Raw genomic sequence first — 18,745 nt, forward strand, 5'->3', positions numbered from 1 at the left:
CTCTTCCGGGTCTCCCACGCGGGTGCAGGGTCCCAAAGCTTTGGGCTGTCCTTGACTGCTTTCCCGGGCCACAGGCAGGGAGCTGGAAGGGAAGTGGGGCTGCCGGGATAGAACCAGCGCCCATATGGGATCCCGGGCGTGCAAGGCGAGGACTTAACCACTTGCGCCACTGCGCCGGGCCCCACACTCATATTTTATTCTACATATTTTGTGCATTTCTATGTCTATTCTATTTCAACAAAATGTTTTTTTTTTAAATCAACATACTTATAATGCCTGTATCTCTATAAAATTATGTGTATAAACAAGTTCTAGAAATTATCAAATGTGGATTGGGCACTGTGGCTTGGGTCACTCCTTGCAATGGCTACCTGCCCAACTGGCGTGCCTGTCATCACTCATGACCCAGCTTCCTGTTCAGAGGCCCCCTAGGAGGCAGCAACTGGTGGCTTAACTTTGCCAGCCCCTGCTACCCATGTGGGGAAGTTCTTGCCACCCATGCAGTTGGAGTTCTTGACTCTTGGCTTGTCTGGCTTAGTTCTGGCTGCTGGGGCCTTTGGGGAGTAAACCAGCAGATGAAAGATTTCTCTGTTGTTCTTTCAAAGGATAAACAAGCTTAAAAAGAGAAAAAAAGAAAAACCTATCTCAAACCAGCTATTAAAAAATGTATCAAATGTTGCATAAACCAAACAGGAGACAGCACAAGGAAGCGGAGTGCTTCAACAAGAAATCAAAGAGGCACATTCAATTGCGTGCACCAAAAGGTGAGTTCCAGATTCTTCAAAAAAGTAGAGACTGCTCCCAACTCACCCTGGCTCCAAAGGGGAAGAGTGCAGAGCATCCCAGGAGGAGGGAGAGTTTAGACAGAGAAGCAGAGTCAGACACAAACGTGACAGGCCTAGCACGGGCACTCTCGCTTTGCTTGCAGTCAACACAGGGCCATTGTTTCAGTCTTGGCTGGATCAGCCCTGCTTATCTTCTAGCCAATGTGGGCAAATAAGCCGCAGACAGCTATTTTTATCATAGAAGCCTGGCAGGAAAGTTGCCTTTAAACATAATTATATTTAATTTATTTGATATATATTTCTCTGCAACGTGTAAATTTTCCTTTTGCTTTCTGAGGCCATGATAACTTCATTAATCAAGCTGTTACAATAATTGAAAACTAGTGCTAACAATACAGTTGCTTTACAATGATAGACTGTGACCTGTAGGAAAAGAGCTCCACATGCCTGCAAGGGACAAGGAGTAGCAATTTTAAGTGTGTGTGTCTCCCACTGCCTTCTGACCCTGCTAGGTCCTCTCTTTTGCAAAGAGAAAGAAACCCAATGTCATTCTTACCCGGCACACTTTCTAATTCTTAGGAAGCATGGTTTTGATAGAGCATAAAGCTCATTCTGCAGGATCACCCAGGCGTCTCCATGGCAACGTGGGTCTAAGGGCAAGGCTCTGGATACCTGGCTACGAATGAATTCTCATGTCCGCCCTTCCAGCTACTGCCTATCCTTAAACCCTGCCACTGATTTCTGCAGTTTCTCAGGCTGACCCAACCACAAGCCAGGAGTTTTTTTAGGCCAATAACTTTCAGTTGCCTACTAAAAAAAATAAAACATTCAAATCTGCATAGAAGGGAAATTTGCCTGTAATGTAATAAAACAGTCTTCCTTCCCCCTTTTATAGTTCATTCAAATTAAAAAATGACCGTAGGATCTAGGTAATCAACAATTGACTGTACGACTCCACTCAATATTTGCAGGGTAGAATGGCAGCATGTCTTTTAGATGCTTGGGTTATGGGGAAAAAAATCAGTCCCTTTATAAGACACCAATAAGAGGACTATTTAAACCAAGTGGCCATGACAACACAAACTTGGGCAACAGGTCAGGTTCATCATGTTCCCACACGAAGAAAAAAACGCGCAAACTGCCCATAACAATGCAGTGTTTTAGAAAATTACATTTACTTTTAATTATTCTGTGGCTATTAACATCATGAGGTGATTTGAAAATTTAAAAAAAATTAAACTGTGGAAATATTCTGGATAGTAGCAAATAGTATTGCACTGCTTTACTTGTAAACTTTGATTAGTAAAGAGGAAAAGAAAAAGCAGTCAAAGCAAGTACCAAAAACAGGCTATTCATTTCTAGAATCAGAAGATATGAACAAAACAGATGCATTTCTAGTTGATGCAATCCTATTTACATAATAAAATACAAAATTCGGCAGAATCTGTGAAGTAGCTGGCCACATTTAGGATCAGGAAAATGAACTTGTTAGTATCCTGGAATAGGAGAAGAAATGTCACGGAACAAGACGTATCACGTTGAAGAACTCTGAGAAACAGCTGCTGTGGATTACACGGCACGCGTGCCTCCGAGCGTCCTACTTAATGTTGCGGACCACTCTCCTGCAGTGGTTTGTCTTCATCTCCTCCAATGCTTGTTCCAGCTGCTGCACCAGATGCAGCAGCGTGGCTGGGTCCGTCTGTAGAACCTCGGTGGCACGCTCCCCGTTCTGATTCAGGTGTAACTTCATGGTCACTGCTGGTTTGATCTGTTGCCTGAGACTTCTGCTGGCCAGCTTGATTTTACATGGAATAAGAGCAACGCAATGATTTAATAGGCAGCATGAATGCGTGCTGTTATAAACACCTTACACAATACGCAAAAATAGGGGTTAGCACTGCGACACGGTGAGTTAAGCCACCACCTGTAGTGTTGGCCTCCCATGCAGGAGCAGGGTTTGAGTCCCAACTACCCTACTGTAGATCCAGCTCCCTGCTAATGGCCTGGGAAAGCAGCAGAGGATGACCCAAATGCTTGGACCCCTGCTGCCATGTGGGAGACCTGAAAGAAGCTCCTGGGTTTGGCCTGGTCTGACCCTGGCTTCTGCAGCCATCAGGGGGGTGAAGCATCAAATGGAATATCTCTCTCTCTGCTTCTGCCATTCTAACTCTGCCTTTCAAAAATAAATTCTTTAAAAAACACACAAAAATAGGGTTACAGATGAATAATAAGACTTCAAAATCAAAAGTTGTTTGTAAAGAAAATAATCCATAAGATTCAATGTAACATGAGGCCCGACATGGTGGCCTACTGCCTAAAGTCCTGGCCTTGCACGCGCTGGGATCCCATATGGGCACTGGTTCTAATCCTGGTGGTCCTGCTTCCCATTCAGCTCTCTGCTTGTGGCCTGGGAAAGCAGTCCCAAAGCTTTGGGACCCTGAACCTGTGTGGGAGACCAGGAAGAGGTTCCTGGATCCTGGCTTTGGATCAGCACAGCACCGGCCGTTGCAGTCACTTGGGGAATGAATCATCGGATGGAAGATCTCCCTTTCTGTCCATCCTCCTCTCTGTGTATCTGACTTTGCATCCTCTATCATCATAGCTGCTCCACTTCTGACCGCTCTCCCTGCTAAGGTGCCTGGGAAAGCACCAGAGCATGACACAGGTGCTTGTACCACACAGGCGATTCAGAGGTGACTCCTTGCTCTGCCCATTTGGGGAGTGAAGCAGTGGATATACGGAGGATACCTCTCTCTCTCCCTCTAGCTATCACTAAATAAATAAATAAATCTTGAAAAAAAAAAAAACTAAAAATGGAGAAAACAAGCAATAAGTTGGCAGAAGATAATTTGCAGTGCATATATAGGCAAAAATGATTCCTATCCAGAATTTATGATTTAATTTCTCTGACTTAATATGAAAGGAAAAAACCTTCCAAATCTAAGAGAAAAATGACCAAAAGATCTCAGTAAGCACTTTACAAAAGAGCCCAAGATATTGACTCAAGGCTGAAATACAAAGCCCAATGAATCTGGAAACAGAATGTCAACCCTTAAGGTGTGCTGGTCTCCATACAAACTGGCTATCCTAAGGAAAGGCACATCCTGAAGGTCACTTCTCTGGTACAGAAAATTATAGACAGGGTAGATATGCAGACTACAAATATGACGACAGAAAAACTACTTAATAGGGACGGAATAACCCTGTGTTTGTAACTAAGCAATATATTTTTCATGGAAATATTTAAGTCATTAAGTTTCAACAGCATGATATCTAAATTAGTAACTTTACAGGGAAGCATCTATAACATTCTTTCAGAATTCTAGAAGAGATTCTATGACATCCTTCACAAACACTTAGTAAGACATCAACAGACTTGATTTTTTTCTCAGAAACAAGAATGACATTCAGTACTATAGAATTAAGAATGATAACTCCCAAAGTTCTAGACATGCCCTTCTGTGTAATGGAGACAAAAATTCTGTCATCTTCCCTGTAAATACAACTGTAATAACAGCAACTTTTGAAAGGGCATCGATTGTGCTGACCATTTCTGATGTCTGGGAAAATATTCCTACAAGAAATTAAACTATGATGATTAATCTGTTTCCCATAAGCAAGTGCACCATAATTAGATGGTAATTGTTCATTCACTACCAGGCTCCAGTTACTCAAAAATGAAAGGCTTTGTATCCTGTTATTAGCTTCCTAGTCATTTATCCGGTCTCATCCGACATCCCTTCTTCCTGCCACAAGCAGAAAATTCTACTGCAGAACAGCCTCAACTGATGAGCAGAGCGCCCCCATTAGTTCTAGGGCGCTTTCTAAGCTGCTCTGTACATTTCATCTTACGCGGCAATATTCATTCAGTAAATTCTAAATCTTAGACTGAGTGAATCCAGCAACTCAAATTCATCTCATTGGATAAATGAGTCTCTTGAGTTTAATTTTAGGGAATTTTGCTTCTTAATTTGTAACTTCTTAAAATGGCTTCAAAATGGGAAAAACTTCAGTCAACAAAACCAACCAAACAAAAAAAGCGGCTAAGGATTATTGAGGTTGCCCAGGTCAGAGGACTCCCTAATGCAACTGAAAGTTAGCGATGCATCAAAAAGTTCCTGCTGCATCGCAAACCCGAGCCCTCCTGCACCTCCATGGTCATCATGAAAGGCCCTGGCTGGGAAGGCTGATCTCCCCATGTGACTTGCTGCTTACGATGTCCCCAACAGCAAGAAGGGCATCTTGTTCTCTGCTATGCCACAGCACCTGGCAAGAACCAGGTATAAAATGAATGCCTGATAAATAATCTAAACTGATGCTGCCTCCCCACTCCCAACTGCTTGCTAAATCCAACACTGAACTGCCTGGGGAAGCAGTATCTGCCACCATGGAGCCTGCAGTTCAGTTTATACCAAATATCTTATGTTCGTGCCTATTCAAACTCATTACAACTGATGATAATCACAAATTTTTGACTTCATCTTTTCAAGATTTATTGATTTGAAAGGCAGAGCAAGATAGAGGGGAAGAAACAAGAGACAGATTTATGTACTGGTCCATGCCCTAAATGGCCACTACAGCCGGTGGGCCAGGTTGAAGCTAAGAGCTAGAAACTCCACTCTGATCTCTCATACATGTGGCAGGGATCCATCACCACCCTCCTCTGCCTATCCAAGTTCGTTAGCAGGAAGCTGGATCTGAAGCAGAGCAGTCAGGACAAAAAACTAATAGTAGTCTAACCCACTGCACCACAATACTGGCCCTAAGACTGGCATGCACTTAAAGGGAAGCACTTTTTTCCTTCGATTGCTATGTCCAACAAGGCCTGGCACACAGCATATAGTCAACGAATGGATAACTGAATAACTGCAAAGCAGCAATGGATAAATGAAACATAAGGCATCCTTTTCTGTGGTTGCCAGCATGTACCCAAGCATGCTCAATGGCAACACTTTTTCTAAGCTAGCTGCCCTATCCCAAGTGCAAAACCCCAAGTTTTACTATGACAACTACATCTGTTTTCTAAGTCCTAGGCCCTATCTCAACTGACTCCCTGACAAGCTTTCCCCCCCACATTCAATGGTGCTCTTACTGAATGTTCTACTGAAATGGTAGCTGGTGGTTGTTCTGGAAATTGCCCTTATTTTATTTGCTAGCTTTGTTGTGTGTTAAGCATGTGCAACTAACAAGATACAGGCCAGCCGCTGGAGAAATCCTTTTCATTTGTGATTTGAACTCATCTTGCACCCATGTTCTAGGCTCACATCCTCAACTACTACAGACTGCAATCATCCACCTTGGAGTTAGTGTATCTTGAACTGAATAACACCACACAGAAACATGGCTCTTGCACTGGCCAAACTGATTCTTCAAGAGGTGCTGAAAGTTCTAATTTTTTCATGGCATTTGCCTATTTCTTTCTTTCTTTTTTTTTTTTCAAGCAATGGAAAGGATGCAGTCAGGTGGTGGGTATCTTTTCAAGGCAGAAACTGATTTGCAGGTGGCTGGGATGAAGAATAAAGAGAGGAATGCAAAATTCCAAGCATTTAGGCCTGAGTAAGTGAAGGAATAGATTTGCCATTTATTCAGGGGAAGATTATGGAAGCAGCTGTTTTGGGAGGGAATAGATGAGGAAGGCAGGATTCAATTCCATGTCTGAATCTCATCAAACAGCCAAATGGAGATGTCAAATTGGTTTTCACTGTGTAAGTCTAGAATTTGGGGAACATGTCTAACATAAGGAAAGAAATCTGGAAATCCAGAGAATTTGCTTACAAGGGAGCACATGAGGCCATCGAGTTAGATGAGATCACCTAATGAGTGAGAACAGAAAAGGGAGGAAGACTGGGAACTCAGCTCTGGGGCATTCCAAGGTTGAAAGGTCAATGAGGTGAGGCTGAATTAGCAAAGGATACTGGGAAGGAGCAGCAGGTTGGGTGGGAACAAGGAGAATAACTTCCGAGAAGCCAAATGAAGAAATGTATTTAAGTACGAAGGAGTGATTAACCGTGGCAAACACTAATAAATAGAAAATGACACAAAGACGAAAATGCAATGACCTTGACCAAGTTATACTAGCAGCATGGTGACAATGAAGCCGAATCAGAGCTGGTATAGAAAGAATGCAGAGGGCCCAGCGTGACAGCCCAGTAGCTATGTCCTTGCCTTGCATGCACCAGGATTGCATATGGGCACTGGTTCCTGTCCCGGCTGTTCCATTTCTCTTCCAGCTTCCTGCCTGTAGCCTGGGAAAGCAGTCAAGGATGGCCCAAAGCCTTGGGACCCTGCATCTGTGTGGGAGACCGCAAGAAGCTCCTGGCTCTGGACCCACTCAGCTCCAGCCACTGTGGCCACTTGGGAAATGAATTAGTGCATGGAAGATCTTTTTCTCTGTATATCTTCCTTTCCAATAAAAATAAATATAAATAATAATAACAAAAAAAAAGCAGAGGCTGCGGGAGCTGTTAGTAAGGTGGTCACCATGCGGTTGGTGCCCTGCAGGGTAGAACAGAAACAATGAGCAGGGTGCAAGTGGACATTGTATTCGTGCATTGGCACATTTTGGGAAAGCTGCAAAGGGTGTTTGTTTTCAAGTAGCCAAGCTGAGGGTAAAAAGCTAGGATTGTCGGCCTTGGTCCAGAATACTGACAGGGACACGATGCAAAGACAACTGTAAAGTCCTAACTCCAGTACACATCTTGTGCAGCAATGGCCTCAGACTAGGGGGAAGTCCTTAACTGCGCACTGACAGAGCAAACTTCGCCAATCAGAAATCAAGCTCAAGGCTGCAGCATTGGAGTTCCAAATTGTAAAATGATGGCCTGAGTTTAAAGTTTCTAAGATAGACTCAATGGTTAGTGCTTTTATTGTTAGTGAAGAGAGAACTATTCTGTCCTCCATACTGGTACTTGTCAGTAAGTTATCTTAGTATCACATGTTTGAATATCACTGTATATTGCATATGATAGAAGGATTCCAACTACACAATTCCAATCAACAAAAACACAGTTGAACATTACCAAAAAGAGACTGCAAAGACGGCAATTTTAAAGAGTTTTTGTGTAAAAGGAAGTAAAAATAGTGTTGTTAGGAGGGGTAGAAGGAGTCATCATGACTGTACAAAAATGACTACAAAAAACAACAAACTATGATGTAGGAAATACAGGGAACAATTGCTCAAACTATGTCTTTATGTGGACAATTGGGGATGGATTTAACTGCGGAACGGAGAGGTTACCTACGGATAGGAGATTAAACTTCACCAAGAGTAACTAGGGGGCCCAGTGTGGTAGCCAGTGGCTAAAGTCCTCGCCTTGCATCTGCCAGCATCCCAAATGGGTGCTGGTTTGTGTCTCGGATGTTCCACTTCCCTTCCATCTTCCTGCTTGTGGCCTGGGATGGCCAAAGACCTTGGGACCCTGCACCTATGTGGGAGGCCTGGAAGAAGCTCCTGGCTTCAGATTGGCTGTTGCAGCCACTTGGAGAGTCAACCAGAAGATGGAAGATCTTTACGTCTGTCTCTCCTTCCCTGTGTAAATCTGACTTTCCAATAAAAATTTTAAAACCTTTTTTTTTTAAAAAAAAAAAAAGGAACTCTTATGCTTTTATTTCTTTTTTTTTTTTTCCAGATAAATTCAACAGTTTTATTAGAAACCATCCCTGGTCTGAAAGTAGGGCTGACAGAATATCATTCCCTCCAATGAAAAGTTACTACACGACTTCAACAACAATTTACAACATCAGGAAGTTAATTGACATGGTATTGAGTGACCAGTATGTTAGAAAATGCAAGTTCTTAACCACATCCTGTAACTACTTCATTGACATTTCAATTATAGATTATACACAACCAGCTGCTATACACCTTAAAATAGTTATATGGTACTCTTCAGCTGTCTTGTATCTATTTTCATTTATATATTTAGCAGCTTAAAGTATTCAAGCGTGATTTCTACTGAACAATGCAAAATTTAGGATAGTCCAAACAGGCTTACCTCAAACAAGCCCTATGTTAACAATTGAGGAACAGAACAGTTTTAGGAGGGGTGTGCAGAGAAATCTTCAATACCTTAGTGAGGAGTAACTAATCTTTGTGTCCTACCTAGTTGTTTTAGGACCTAGCTGACTGTTTCCTGTCTGTTTGAAGCTTTCCTTATTAGTCTGTCTGGCATTGAGTAGTGGCTAAAGCCAACACCTGCTAAACTGGCATCCTACACAAGTACTGGTTCAAGTCCTGGCTGCTCTACTTCCAGCACAGCTTTCCACCCGGGAAAAGCCATGGAGAACAGCCCATGTGTTTGGGCTCCTGTTAACCTGGAATAATCTGGCTCCTGGCTTGATCCAGCCCTTCTTATGGCCACCTGAGGAGTGAACCAGCAGATGAAAAATCTCTGTCTCTCCCTCTCTCTTATAAATGCTTTTGTTTCTTAAAGAGGAGTTTAACAAGAGAGAAGGCAGAACAAGCGCTTACTGTTGCAGGCAGGATGACAGACCTAGTGGTTAGAAAAATGTGAAAATTCTCTTCTGACGATTGGTCTTTTCTTACACAGGAAACAAGGTCAACAGCTAAGGATGCAGAGTACAGGGATGTGGAGCTTTGAAGGAAGAGAGTAAGATGTGCATGGCCTGTAATAGCCCAGAGTTTACAGTTTGCTATGGAAAACAGAGGCAACACAGATGCCAGCAGGATTCAACTGTGACGAGGGGCACCAGGAATTTCTCTCAGAGGGAGGCATTATGTAAGGCAAAAGTCAGCCAACTTTTTCTGTTAAGAGCCAGATAGTAAATATTCTAGTTTTTGCTGATCATGCAGTTTCTGGCACAACCACTCAACTCTGCCCTTGTGCTCTGAAAATAGCCCTAGATAATATGCCAACACATGAATCTAACTGTATCCCAACAAAACTTTATTTACAGAAATAGACAACAAGCCAGATCAGGTCCACAGGCTAGTTTGTTGAGCCTGATTCAAACAAAGCTGAAAGATAAAGTAGTCAAGAAGCAATGGGGGGATCTCAGGACGGGGCGTCTCATGCCAGGATCACTGACGCCAGTCACCACATGCACGTGGTGAGCTGTCCCTGGGTCTGCTTGGGCTCTGAGGGCTGCTCCCTTCGGGGTGAGTACATCCACTGAGGGGGGGGGGGAAGTCTCTGTGACTGCACAGGCCTGGAACCCACCTGCTGCCCTCATTGAGTGGTGGGCAGGATTGGGGAGGGGCGCAACCTTGGGCCTGGGGGTTTAAACGCTGCTGGTGGGTCTCAGGTCGGGGTGTTTCATGCCAGGATCCCTGACGCCAGCCACCACATGCACGTGGTGAGCTGTCCCTGGGCCTGCCTGTGCACCATTTGGCGCCAGGCTCCGCCTGCTGGCTGCCCAGCTGGGAACTCTGGGGTTTCGGCTCTTTGAATCCTTGCTTAGGTAGCTCCAGCTTGAACCCACTGTGCTTCTGGGATGTGAATCAATCCCAAAGATTCTCAATGACAGTAACTCTTCCTTGGAAGAACTTGCAATCACTGAACAATGCTGACCTCCAAATACCAGTCCATACAAAAGCTAAGGCTCAGGGCTTGTCCTATCATATCCTATTACCTGATACGATGATGGATCAGGAGATGGGTCACATTAGGCAAGGCCATGACATTAACCTGCACTCAAGAACCATATCCTGGGATAGATTCTGTGGGAGATGTGTGGGCCAAACCCTGTAGGAATTCTAGCTCCACTGGTTAGCTCAAGAGTTGGGGTGGTGATGGACTAAGCTAGGTGTGAACAGGGAGCTTGCCATCAATCACAGGTAAAGGAACTGACAACAGTCTAGACTGGTCAAAGCAGCAGCACCCGAATGTGCATCCTGAATAGGGTGTGGGGTGGGCTGGGCTGCAACATTCACCAGCTCATACAAGGCCAAATGAAGGTCAGACTGCGCCAGACACTGGCCTAAAACCCAATGGCATGTATCAGAACTGGGACTGGGAGTGGATCAAGTGGGGGAACTTGGGAAACTCCCTTGGTGAGTCATAGCTCCTGATGGTGAACATGTGGTCTATACCTGGGGGTCAGACATGCTGGGCAAAGCAGCTCCAACAGCTGGCTAATGTGTGAATTGGTAATGGAATGGGAGTGTACTGGGCAGGACTGAGCAAACCTTAGCCCACAAACGAAACTAGAAACCAGGATGGATCATAGGTCATGCTGAGCTAGGCTCTTGTACCTACTGGTCTGCGTGAGCCAGGGATGCTAAGCCACAGTGTCTAAGGCAGGGGTCGGGACTGGTGACGGGTTGAGCCAAGCTGAGTCAGAGCTACCACTGGCATACATATGATCTATGGTTTGGAACAGGCCCAGGTGGGGAGCTAAGGGGACACCTTAGCTGGGCTGAGGTTCCCACCAAAGGGCGTGTGGGCTGGAATAGGGGTTGCGTTCTGATCAGGATATGGTTGTAGTCTCCCATGGCACAAGTGTGGACTGGGACTGGACGCACCAAGCCGGGCCAGACTCCAACACTGTCTGGTGTCTTGGAGGACCAGGGTAGATGTGGGACAGACTAAGCTAGGTTTCATCCCCTACTGAACCATGAGTGAGCTCTATGTGGGTATAGACGAGCTGTGGCTGGGCTGAACCATCCAACAGCAAGAACCAGTTTGCGTTGAAGGCCAGTCAGGAAAAGCCACTGTTCCTGCTAGGACAGGAGGTGAAATGAGTAGGACTGGCTCATGGACTCCCTGGTCTGCACAAAATTGGGCACTGGAAGAGCAACTCCCAACTCCTCTGGCAGGACACAGACCCTTCAGGTAAGTGCAAGAAGCATGATAGGAAACAGCCCAGAATAGGCCATGGAAAGTTTCCCACTGGCATACAATTGGCATGGGTCGGGGGTAGACCAGGCTGAATCAGTTCACGTCATCCAGTGGCAAATTCGAGCACCGGAACAGAGTCTGGGTCCAGCCAGGTTCAGTTGCGACAAAAACCAGTGCACAATACGGAATGCCAAGGTACTGGATGTGACCTCAGCGCCCAACCAGCACGCATGAGTAAACCAGGAAGGGAGGGGGCAGAGCCGGCAGGGGGAATAAGCGGGGGTTCCCTTCCTGGACAGCTACTCCCACTGGAGAGCGTGAGCTGGGATGGGGGCAGAACAGACTAAGCAGGGCTACACCACCTATGTGCTTCATGTGGACTAGATCAGGGAAAAGCCAGGCTGGTGCAAACAAAAACAGAGTGGATGAGGGTTGTTTGGGCTTAGCCACAGCATCAGCTAGTAGAAGCTGGCATGGGGGAGGGGACTAATTCTGTCAAGTCAAACCACAGAACCACCTAGAGAGTGCATAATCGGGGAGTGGGAGAGGCCTGGGAGGGAAAGAGTGGGCTCATCCCTCTTGGGTTACCACTCCCACCGGAGGGCATGAAAACTAGGACAGGGGCTGGGGTGGCTAGACAGAGAGGCACCCTACAACATCAGTGAGGGCTGGACAGTTGAGCTGGTTAGATGGAACTAAACTTTAATACCCATTGACACGTATGAGAGCCGAATGGGGTGTGGGACAGACTGGACTAGTTTGCTACACATACTGGCAAACCAGGGTAGGGGGACGGGCCTGGTGGGGGTTATTGCAGGTCGCTCTGACTAGGCTGCAGCTACCACTGGTTTATGTGAGGGCCAAGTATGTGCTGGGCAGAACCAAGCTGGATTGCAACACCCATTGGTTCCAGTGGAAGTCTGGAGTGAAAACAGAACCAACCCAGCAATTGCAACCACCAGCTGATCGGGGCGATGGACAGTGCCAGGCCCTGTACTTGCTAGCACATACAAGAATCTGGTCTGAGAACACCTCAAAGTTTCTTTGGGGATCTCCCCAATCGAAATGCCGGACTCAGAATCCTAACACAGAAGACAGAAAAAGTCAATCAACCACTTCAGCTATATGTTGGCAGCAAACTACTGGGCAAACGGAGACTCTATGATGGACTATGTCAATCAGTGGATTCTTCAACGACCTCATCGTGCTTGGAGTGGCGAGACTGGCAACGATTCATAACTAGTGAACTATCAAAACCATCTGAACAAGAACCCCGGAGCATGCCCTACATCTGGGACCTGGGGTGGGTGGGAAACTGGTGGAGCTTCTCCCTTAATATCCCCCTTTACCTCAGATACATGAAGGAAACAACATGGAAATAATAGTTGGACCCACTTTCCTACAGTCCTTGAACCTTTTTACCCTAATTAACTATGTAAAAATTGTCAAAATATAATAAAAGGCCTTAAGTTCTTCACATTTCTAATTCTAATTTCATCCTGATCAGTCCAAAGAGTACTGAGTCCTGAGTACCTTCATAATATCCAAAAACTTAGAAAAGTTTCTTATTATCTGCTCTGTCAAACCTATTTTACTGTCTTTCTTTTCTTTTCTTTTTTTAAAGGATGTATTGATTTTTATTGGAAAGGCAGACATACAGAAGAAAAGGATAGACAGATCTTCCACCCACCCACTGGTTTACTCCCCCAAGTGACCACAACAGCGAGAGCGGAGCTGATCCGAAGCCAGGAGCCTGGAGCCTCTTCCTGGTCTAACATGTGGGTATATTCATTCATCCTTCCAAAATTTCACTCTCCTTTGCTGAAACTTTTTTTGGATCACATGAGCACACAGAGAAATGTACAGGTATAAACTATTTCACAATCTGGTTGGCATCTTCATTCACACAATAATATATTCTTTTCCCCTCCAGAACTTTATAATTATCTTAACTTATTAGTTATTTCAGACTATCTAAAACCTTTAGCTAAGTAACATTTTTTGTCAGCTGAGAAAGTACTACATACTTCATAATTTTTGTTTTTGAAGGATGACTTTAATTTTTTAAATCTGTGTTTATTTGATTAAATTTAAAGGCAGAGAGAAAGACAATCTTTCACTGGCTGATTCCGTCCCCAGTGTCCACAGCAACCAGGCTCACATCAAAGCCTAAGGCTCAGGCTGCTGCTCCCACACGGGTGACTGGGACCTGCCACCTCCCAGGATGTCTCACCTGGAAGTTGGACAGGAAGTGGAGGAACCAGGTCTTGAACTGGCACTCCAAAATGGGATGCAGGTACCCCAAGCAGCAACTTGACCCACTGCACCAAAATGTTCACGCCTTATACTTTATTTGTACCAAAGCATTTAGCATAGCTCAAATTAGCAAAAAGGTGACAGTCAGTAAACATGGGTTGAATCACCTTTTACTACTTAATAAAGGGATGTGATTGCAATGGTTTGAAAACTCCCTTTTTAATTGTCTTTTAAAAACAACTGAAAGATGAGTCTCACCAAAATAAAAGTACAGAAGCAGCCAGATGCATAAAAAAACAGGTGTGACGCATTATTAGTCAGGATGCTGCCTCTGAAAATAGGGGGAAGGGCAGTACTGGACAGCAGCAAGAAAGATGTTTCTGGAATCCTGGTCATAGTCCAATTTGTTTCGTGGGTTTTGTTTTGTTTCATTTTGGTTTTTTCTTTCTTAAAAAGCATGTTATAATCCACTGAAGACTACCTGTGAGCTCTTTTTTGTGTTATACTTAAAGAAAAAAATTTTTTAAATGTAAGTATTACCTTGAAAGTTGGCCTAATCATCCCCTTTTCCAAAATAGCCAATTTCTTACAAGCTTTGAAAATCAAACTGAGTTAAGCACATTAAAAATATAACAGAGAAAAAAGTATATAATACAGGTGAATGAGTGAGCAGTCTCTACCTGGGCCACCAACAGCCCAGACTGGATTGTCTGGTTTGAGTCCCATCTCTTCTGCTTCCCATCCAGCTTCCTGCTAACGAACACATTGATACGCAGCAGATAATGGCTCGAGAATTTGGTACTTCCCAGCCCGTGGAAGACAGAGCTGGGCGTTCTGAGCTCGTGGCTTTGGCCTGGCCCAGCCCTACCGTGGCTGGCAGGCCTTCGAGGAGCAAACCACTGGATGCAACTCTGTGAGTGTTCCTCTGTCTTTCAAAGAGAATGAAAATAAGTTTCAAGAAATAAAAAGAAACTATGTGCAAGAGTCAGAAAATGAAAAACCAAGTTCAAACCAGAGACTGGTTAAGGTGATGAAGAGTACACTAAGCAGACACAAATCTAAGACTGTATGTGTGATTCAAGTAAGAATTCGTACCTGCACATCTAGGCGCCATTCGAGGCTGTGGTAACTGGGAAGGTCCGGGGCCAGTTCACTCAGGATAGTTCTGATCTCCTTCCTGTTGTCCAGATAAAGCTGGAGCAGCAATTTGTTCAACTCTTCAGAGAACCCCAAAACAAAAACAGAGTCTTGGAAATCCAGCTCAGAAATCTAAAAGTGAATTGAGTTGAACAGAATGTCAGAATTCCTTCTTGTCTAGTAAACACTAACATATTGATGTATCAAAAAAGGATCTCAACTCCTCAAATTCATAGTAAAAGAAATGACATTCTTGCGAACAGAACCCCAACACCTACTGTTCTAAAATAATGAGCTACTGATGTATAAAAAACATTTTTAATATAAACAGGAAAGCAGCAAAGATGCCTAGTTTTCCAACCTATTCACCATCTATGCAGACACTGCTGAAGTGCCAAGAAATCAGTGGATCCATACACCTCACTCCCAGGATACACACACCACGGCAGTGTAACAGCAGCCATTCATATTTATATCAGCAGCGAGAGCGATTCAAAGCACATGCTGGGACAGTCCTAGCACTTAGGGCTGTCTTCACAGTCCCATTGTAAGCGATCGGCCACATGAGTGCAGCACCCAGCACTGGCCGGACTGGCATGCAGGATGCCCTGGAACTCGGACAAGGACCCAGGCCACGTGACACAGTCCACACAAGTCCTTACCATGAGCTTGGAACTCTCCGTGAGCAGATAGATCAATCCTTCCACACCATGCTGGACAGTGTCACTACTCACATTGAGCTTTCCTGACAGAGGAAAGGAAAAAACATGCAATGAAACAATCCTGTGATATTTAGCATTTCTCATCAATTATCCTTTTACTCAAGCTTGCTTTAAAAATAGGTAACTGGGGCGAGTGGTGTAGTGGGAAAGCCGCCAACAGGGATGCTGGTTAGAGTCCCAGCTTCCGACCCATCTTTGTGCTAATGTTCTTGGGAGAGCAGTGAAGGACAGGAGACCTTGAAGAAGCTCCTGGCTTCCCCAGTCAATGTGGCCATTTGGGGAGCAAACCAATGGATGGGAGATCTCTCTGCCTTTCCAATAAATAACTAAATTTTTTTAAAAAGTATTTCTTATTGGAAATTCAGATATATAGAAGAGAAACAGAGAAGAAGAGCTTCCTTCTGATGATTCACTCCCCAAGTAGCCGCAAATCCAGAACTGTGCCTATCCGAAGCCAGAAACCCAGAGCCTCTTCCCACATGGGTTCAAGGTCCCAAGGTTTTGGGCCATCCTCTACTGCTTTTCCAGGCCACAAGCAGGGAGCTGGATGGGAAGTGCAACAGTCAGGACACAAAGTGGAGACTATATGGGGTCCCAGTGAGTACAAGGCGAGGACTTTATCAACCAGGCTACTATGCCAGGCTATTAATAAATACATCTTTTTAAAAAAAAATTTTAAAAGGCATTCATTGTTCCATTTATGTAAACACTGCAATGAAAAATAAGTTGGTCAGAGCCTCCTGTTCTTTTTCAGTGGATTTCCAAACAGGTGCCTTCTACCTGTCCCAGCAGGAAGCCTTTACAGAATACGGACCAGTGGAGGCAGCAACAGGCACATGGTCCTCTTCACTTCACCCTGGCAGAACTCGAGGGAATCGTGTCAACCCCAGTGTGCCCGGCATGCAGTGCGAAAACAGCATCACTTGTGCAAAAGATGTATTTGAGCAACCAGTGATGAGCCAACACTTTGCATGAGATTTACAGCACACTCAACTGAGTGAAGGAGAGAAAAAGAAAAGAAAAGGACGAAAATTAATTAATTCTCCCGGTTGCTTCGGGAGCCCACAGGATCAAGCCTGGATTTCCAGGATTGTGTCTGATTCACCAGCTCTTGCTGGTTTCATTCTATCCCAAACGGATCGAGGTCCCCGAAATCACCATGACCCCGTCCTCTGGCACCCTGGCAGCACATGCGTCCCCCACACCCCACTCCGTGCCTTACTGGCGGCGCCTTCGTAGACTTTGGGGTTCGAGCCTCGCCTCAGGAACTCCACAGCAATCCGCCCGAACTCGGCGACCACTGCAAGACAGCGAGGAGGCCGTGAGCTCGGGCGCCTCGCCACAGCCCAGCCCACCGCCCCGCGCTCCCTCACCCGCGCTGTCCACTCGCGGGAGGAAGGCCAGGTGCTCCCTATGCTCTTCCGACAAGTCCAGCAGCATCTTGGCCGGGCGGCAGCTCTTCCCTAGCAGCGCCGACCCCGCCCTCGCCACTTCCGGCGTCTGCGTCCCGGAGCGAATAGGCTCCGGCGCCGGCCCGAGCCCAACTTCGGGTTCCGGCCTACGGCTGCCCCTCCCCGGGACGCCCCCTTCGCTGCATGCTGGGAGAAGAAGGAAGTCTCCCTGACGGCAAGTGTGAGCGTCCCTCGGGTGCGTGGTTCGCGGGTCTGTAGGAGATGGGGAAGTGTTTAAAATCAGACAAGTCCCCTCTGGAACTTAGGTGAGCACTAGCAACAGCTAGCACTTGTCAAGCACCGTTAGGGACTATTCGTATGTCTATCAACTCACGTAGTGTTGACAAGAATTCGGAGAAGGTCACTGTTAGTGGTAAGTGAGAGACCAAGAGGCAGCCGAAGCTATTCGTTTGCAAAGGATTTTTGCATTATTTATCTATTTAAGACGTTCAGTAGTGATGATTTTTACAGGCGAAAGAAAAATTAGAATTCCAAAGATAATGTGACAGAACCAGAGAGAGAGTGACATTTCTCACCCATTTTGCTCCAAGACATATCCTTCTACCTGTCAGGATGGAAGATGCAGGTTTGCAGCTGTTTCCTGAGTGATTACAGATTAAGGGGCTGGCTATGCTGCCATCACCAATGCATGCAGGATTCAGATCCATGTCTTCTTAAAATATTTTAATTTGAAAGGCAGAAACAGTGAGAAAGAGAATGAGAGAAAGAGTGAGAAACAGTGAGAGAGTGGTTTACCAGCAGCCAGGACCTTGGAAGTCACTCTACATCTCCCACATGAATAGTAGGGACTGAGTAAACTTTGTTTTTAGGTATTTTGTTGTTACCATTTATAAAATGAATATTTTAATGACAATTGAGCTTTAAAAAATATATATTTATTTTATTTATTTGCAAGGCAACACAGCAGAAAGAGGTTTTCCACCCCTTGGGTTCACCACCCAAATGACTGTAGCCGTTGAGCTGGGGTACTGATGTCCAGCAGCCAGGAACTTCATCCAGGGTCTCCCAGTGGGTGGCAGAGGCCCAGGCGCTGGGATCTGCTGGTGCTTTCCCACAGCGTCGGCACAGAGGTCATGGGAAACACAACGACTGGGACGGGTAGAGCATTCTAAGAACATGTGTTCTTCATGTTGCTTCATGCTTTCTTGCTTCCAGGGCTAACATTAAGAAAGAATCACTAATGTTTCTCAACTGATTATAGCAGGTTGCATGGCGTCAGATCAGTCTTAAACTTTTTCTCCTGTCTATCCTTCTCCAACTTCCTAACCTTTCTTCCTAAGACTCCCCATGTTCTCGCACATTCCAGTCTTTGCACAAGGCATTTCTTTGGCTGTGTGTCTCGATGATACATAAAATTTTAGCACCTGGGCTTGACATAGTAGCATAGTGGCTAAAATCCTCACCTTGCACATACCAGGATTCCATAAGGGTGCCAGTTTGCATCCCAGCTGCTCCACTTCCCTGCCAGCTCCCTGCTTGTGGCCTGGGAAAACAATAGAGGATGGCCCAAAGTGTTGGGTCCTTGCACTTGTGTGAGAAACCCAGAAAAAGCTCCCAGCTCCTGGCTTTGGATT

The 18,745-nt window shown here is 45.3% G+C and overlaps 1 protein-coding gene across 1 annotated transcript; it reads right to left on the minus strand.

Annotated features, from left to right (window-relative positions):
• Nucleotides 1–612: 612 nt before the first annotated feature.
• Nucleotides 613–17,182, minus strand: COMMD2 (COMM domain containing 2). Its single transcript, XM_040974773.1, has 5 exons — nucleotides 17,073–17,182; nucleotides 16,922–16,999; nucleotides 15,640–15,722; nucleotides 14,936–15,109; nucleotides 613–2,580 (listed from the first exon to the last, which is right to left on the minus strand). Exons 1-5 carry the CDS (start codon nucleotides 17,137–17,139, stop codon nucleotides 2,383–2,385), a joined length of 600 nt encoding a protein of 199 aa, XP_040830707.1. The 5' UTR covers nucleotides 17,140–17,182; the 3' UTR covers nucleotides 613–2,382.
• Nucleotides 17,183–18,745: the final 1,563 nt, after the last annotated feature.

Source organism: Ochotona curzoniae, unplaced genomic scaffold (assembly GCF_017591425.1).
Source record: "Ochotona curzoniae isolate NIBS_2020 unplaced genomic scaffold, NIBS_Ocur_1.0 contig_2599, whole genome shotgun sequence".
Classification (NCBI taxonomy): domain Eukaryota; kingdom Metazoa; phylum Chordata; class Mammalia; order Lagomorpha; family Ochotonidae; genus Ochotona; species Ochotona curzoniae.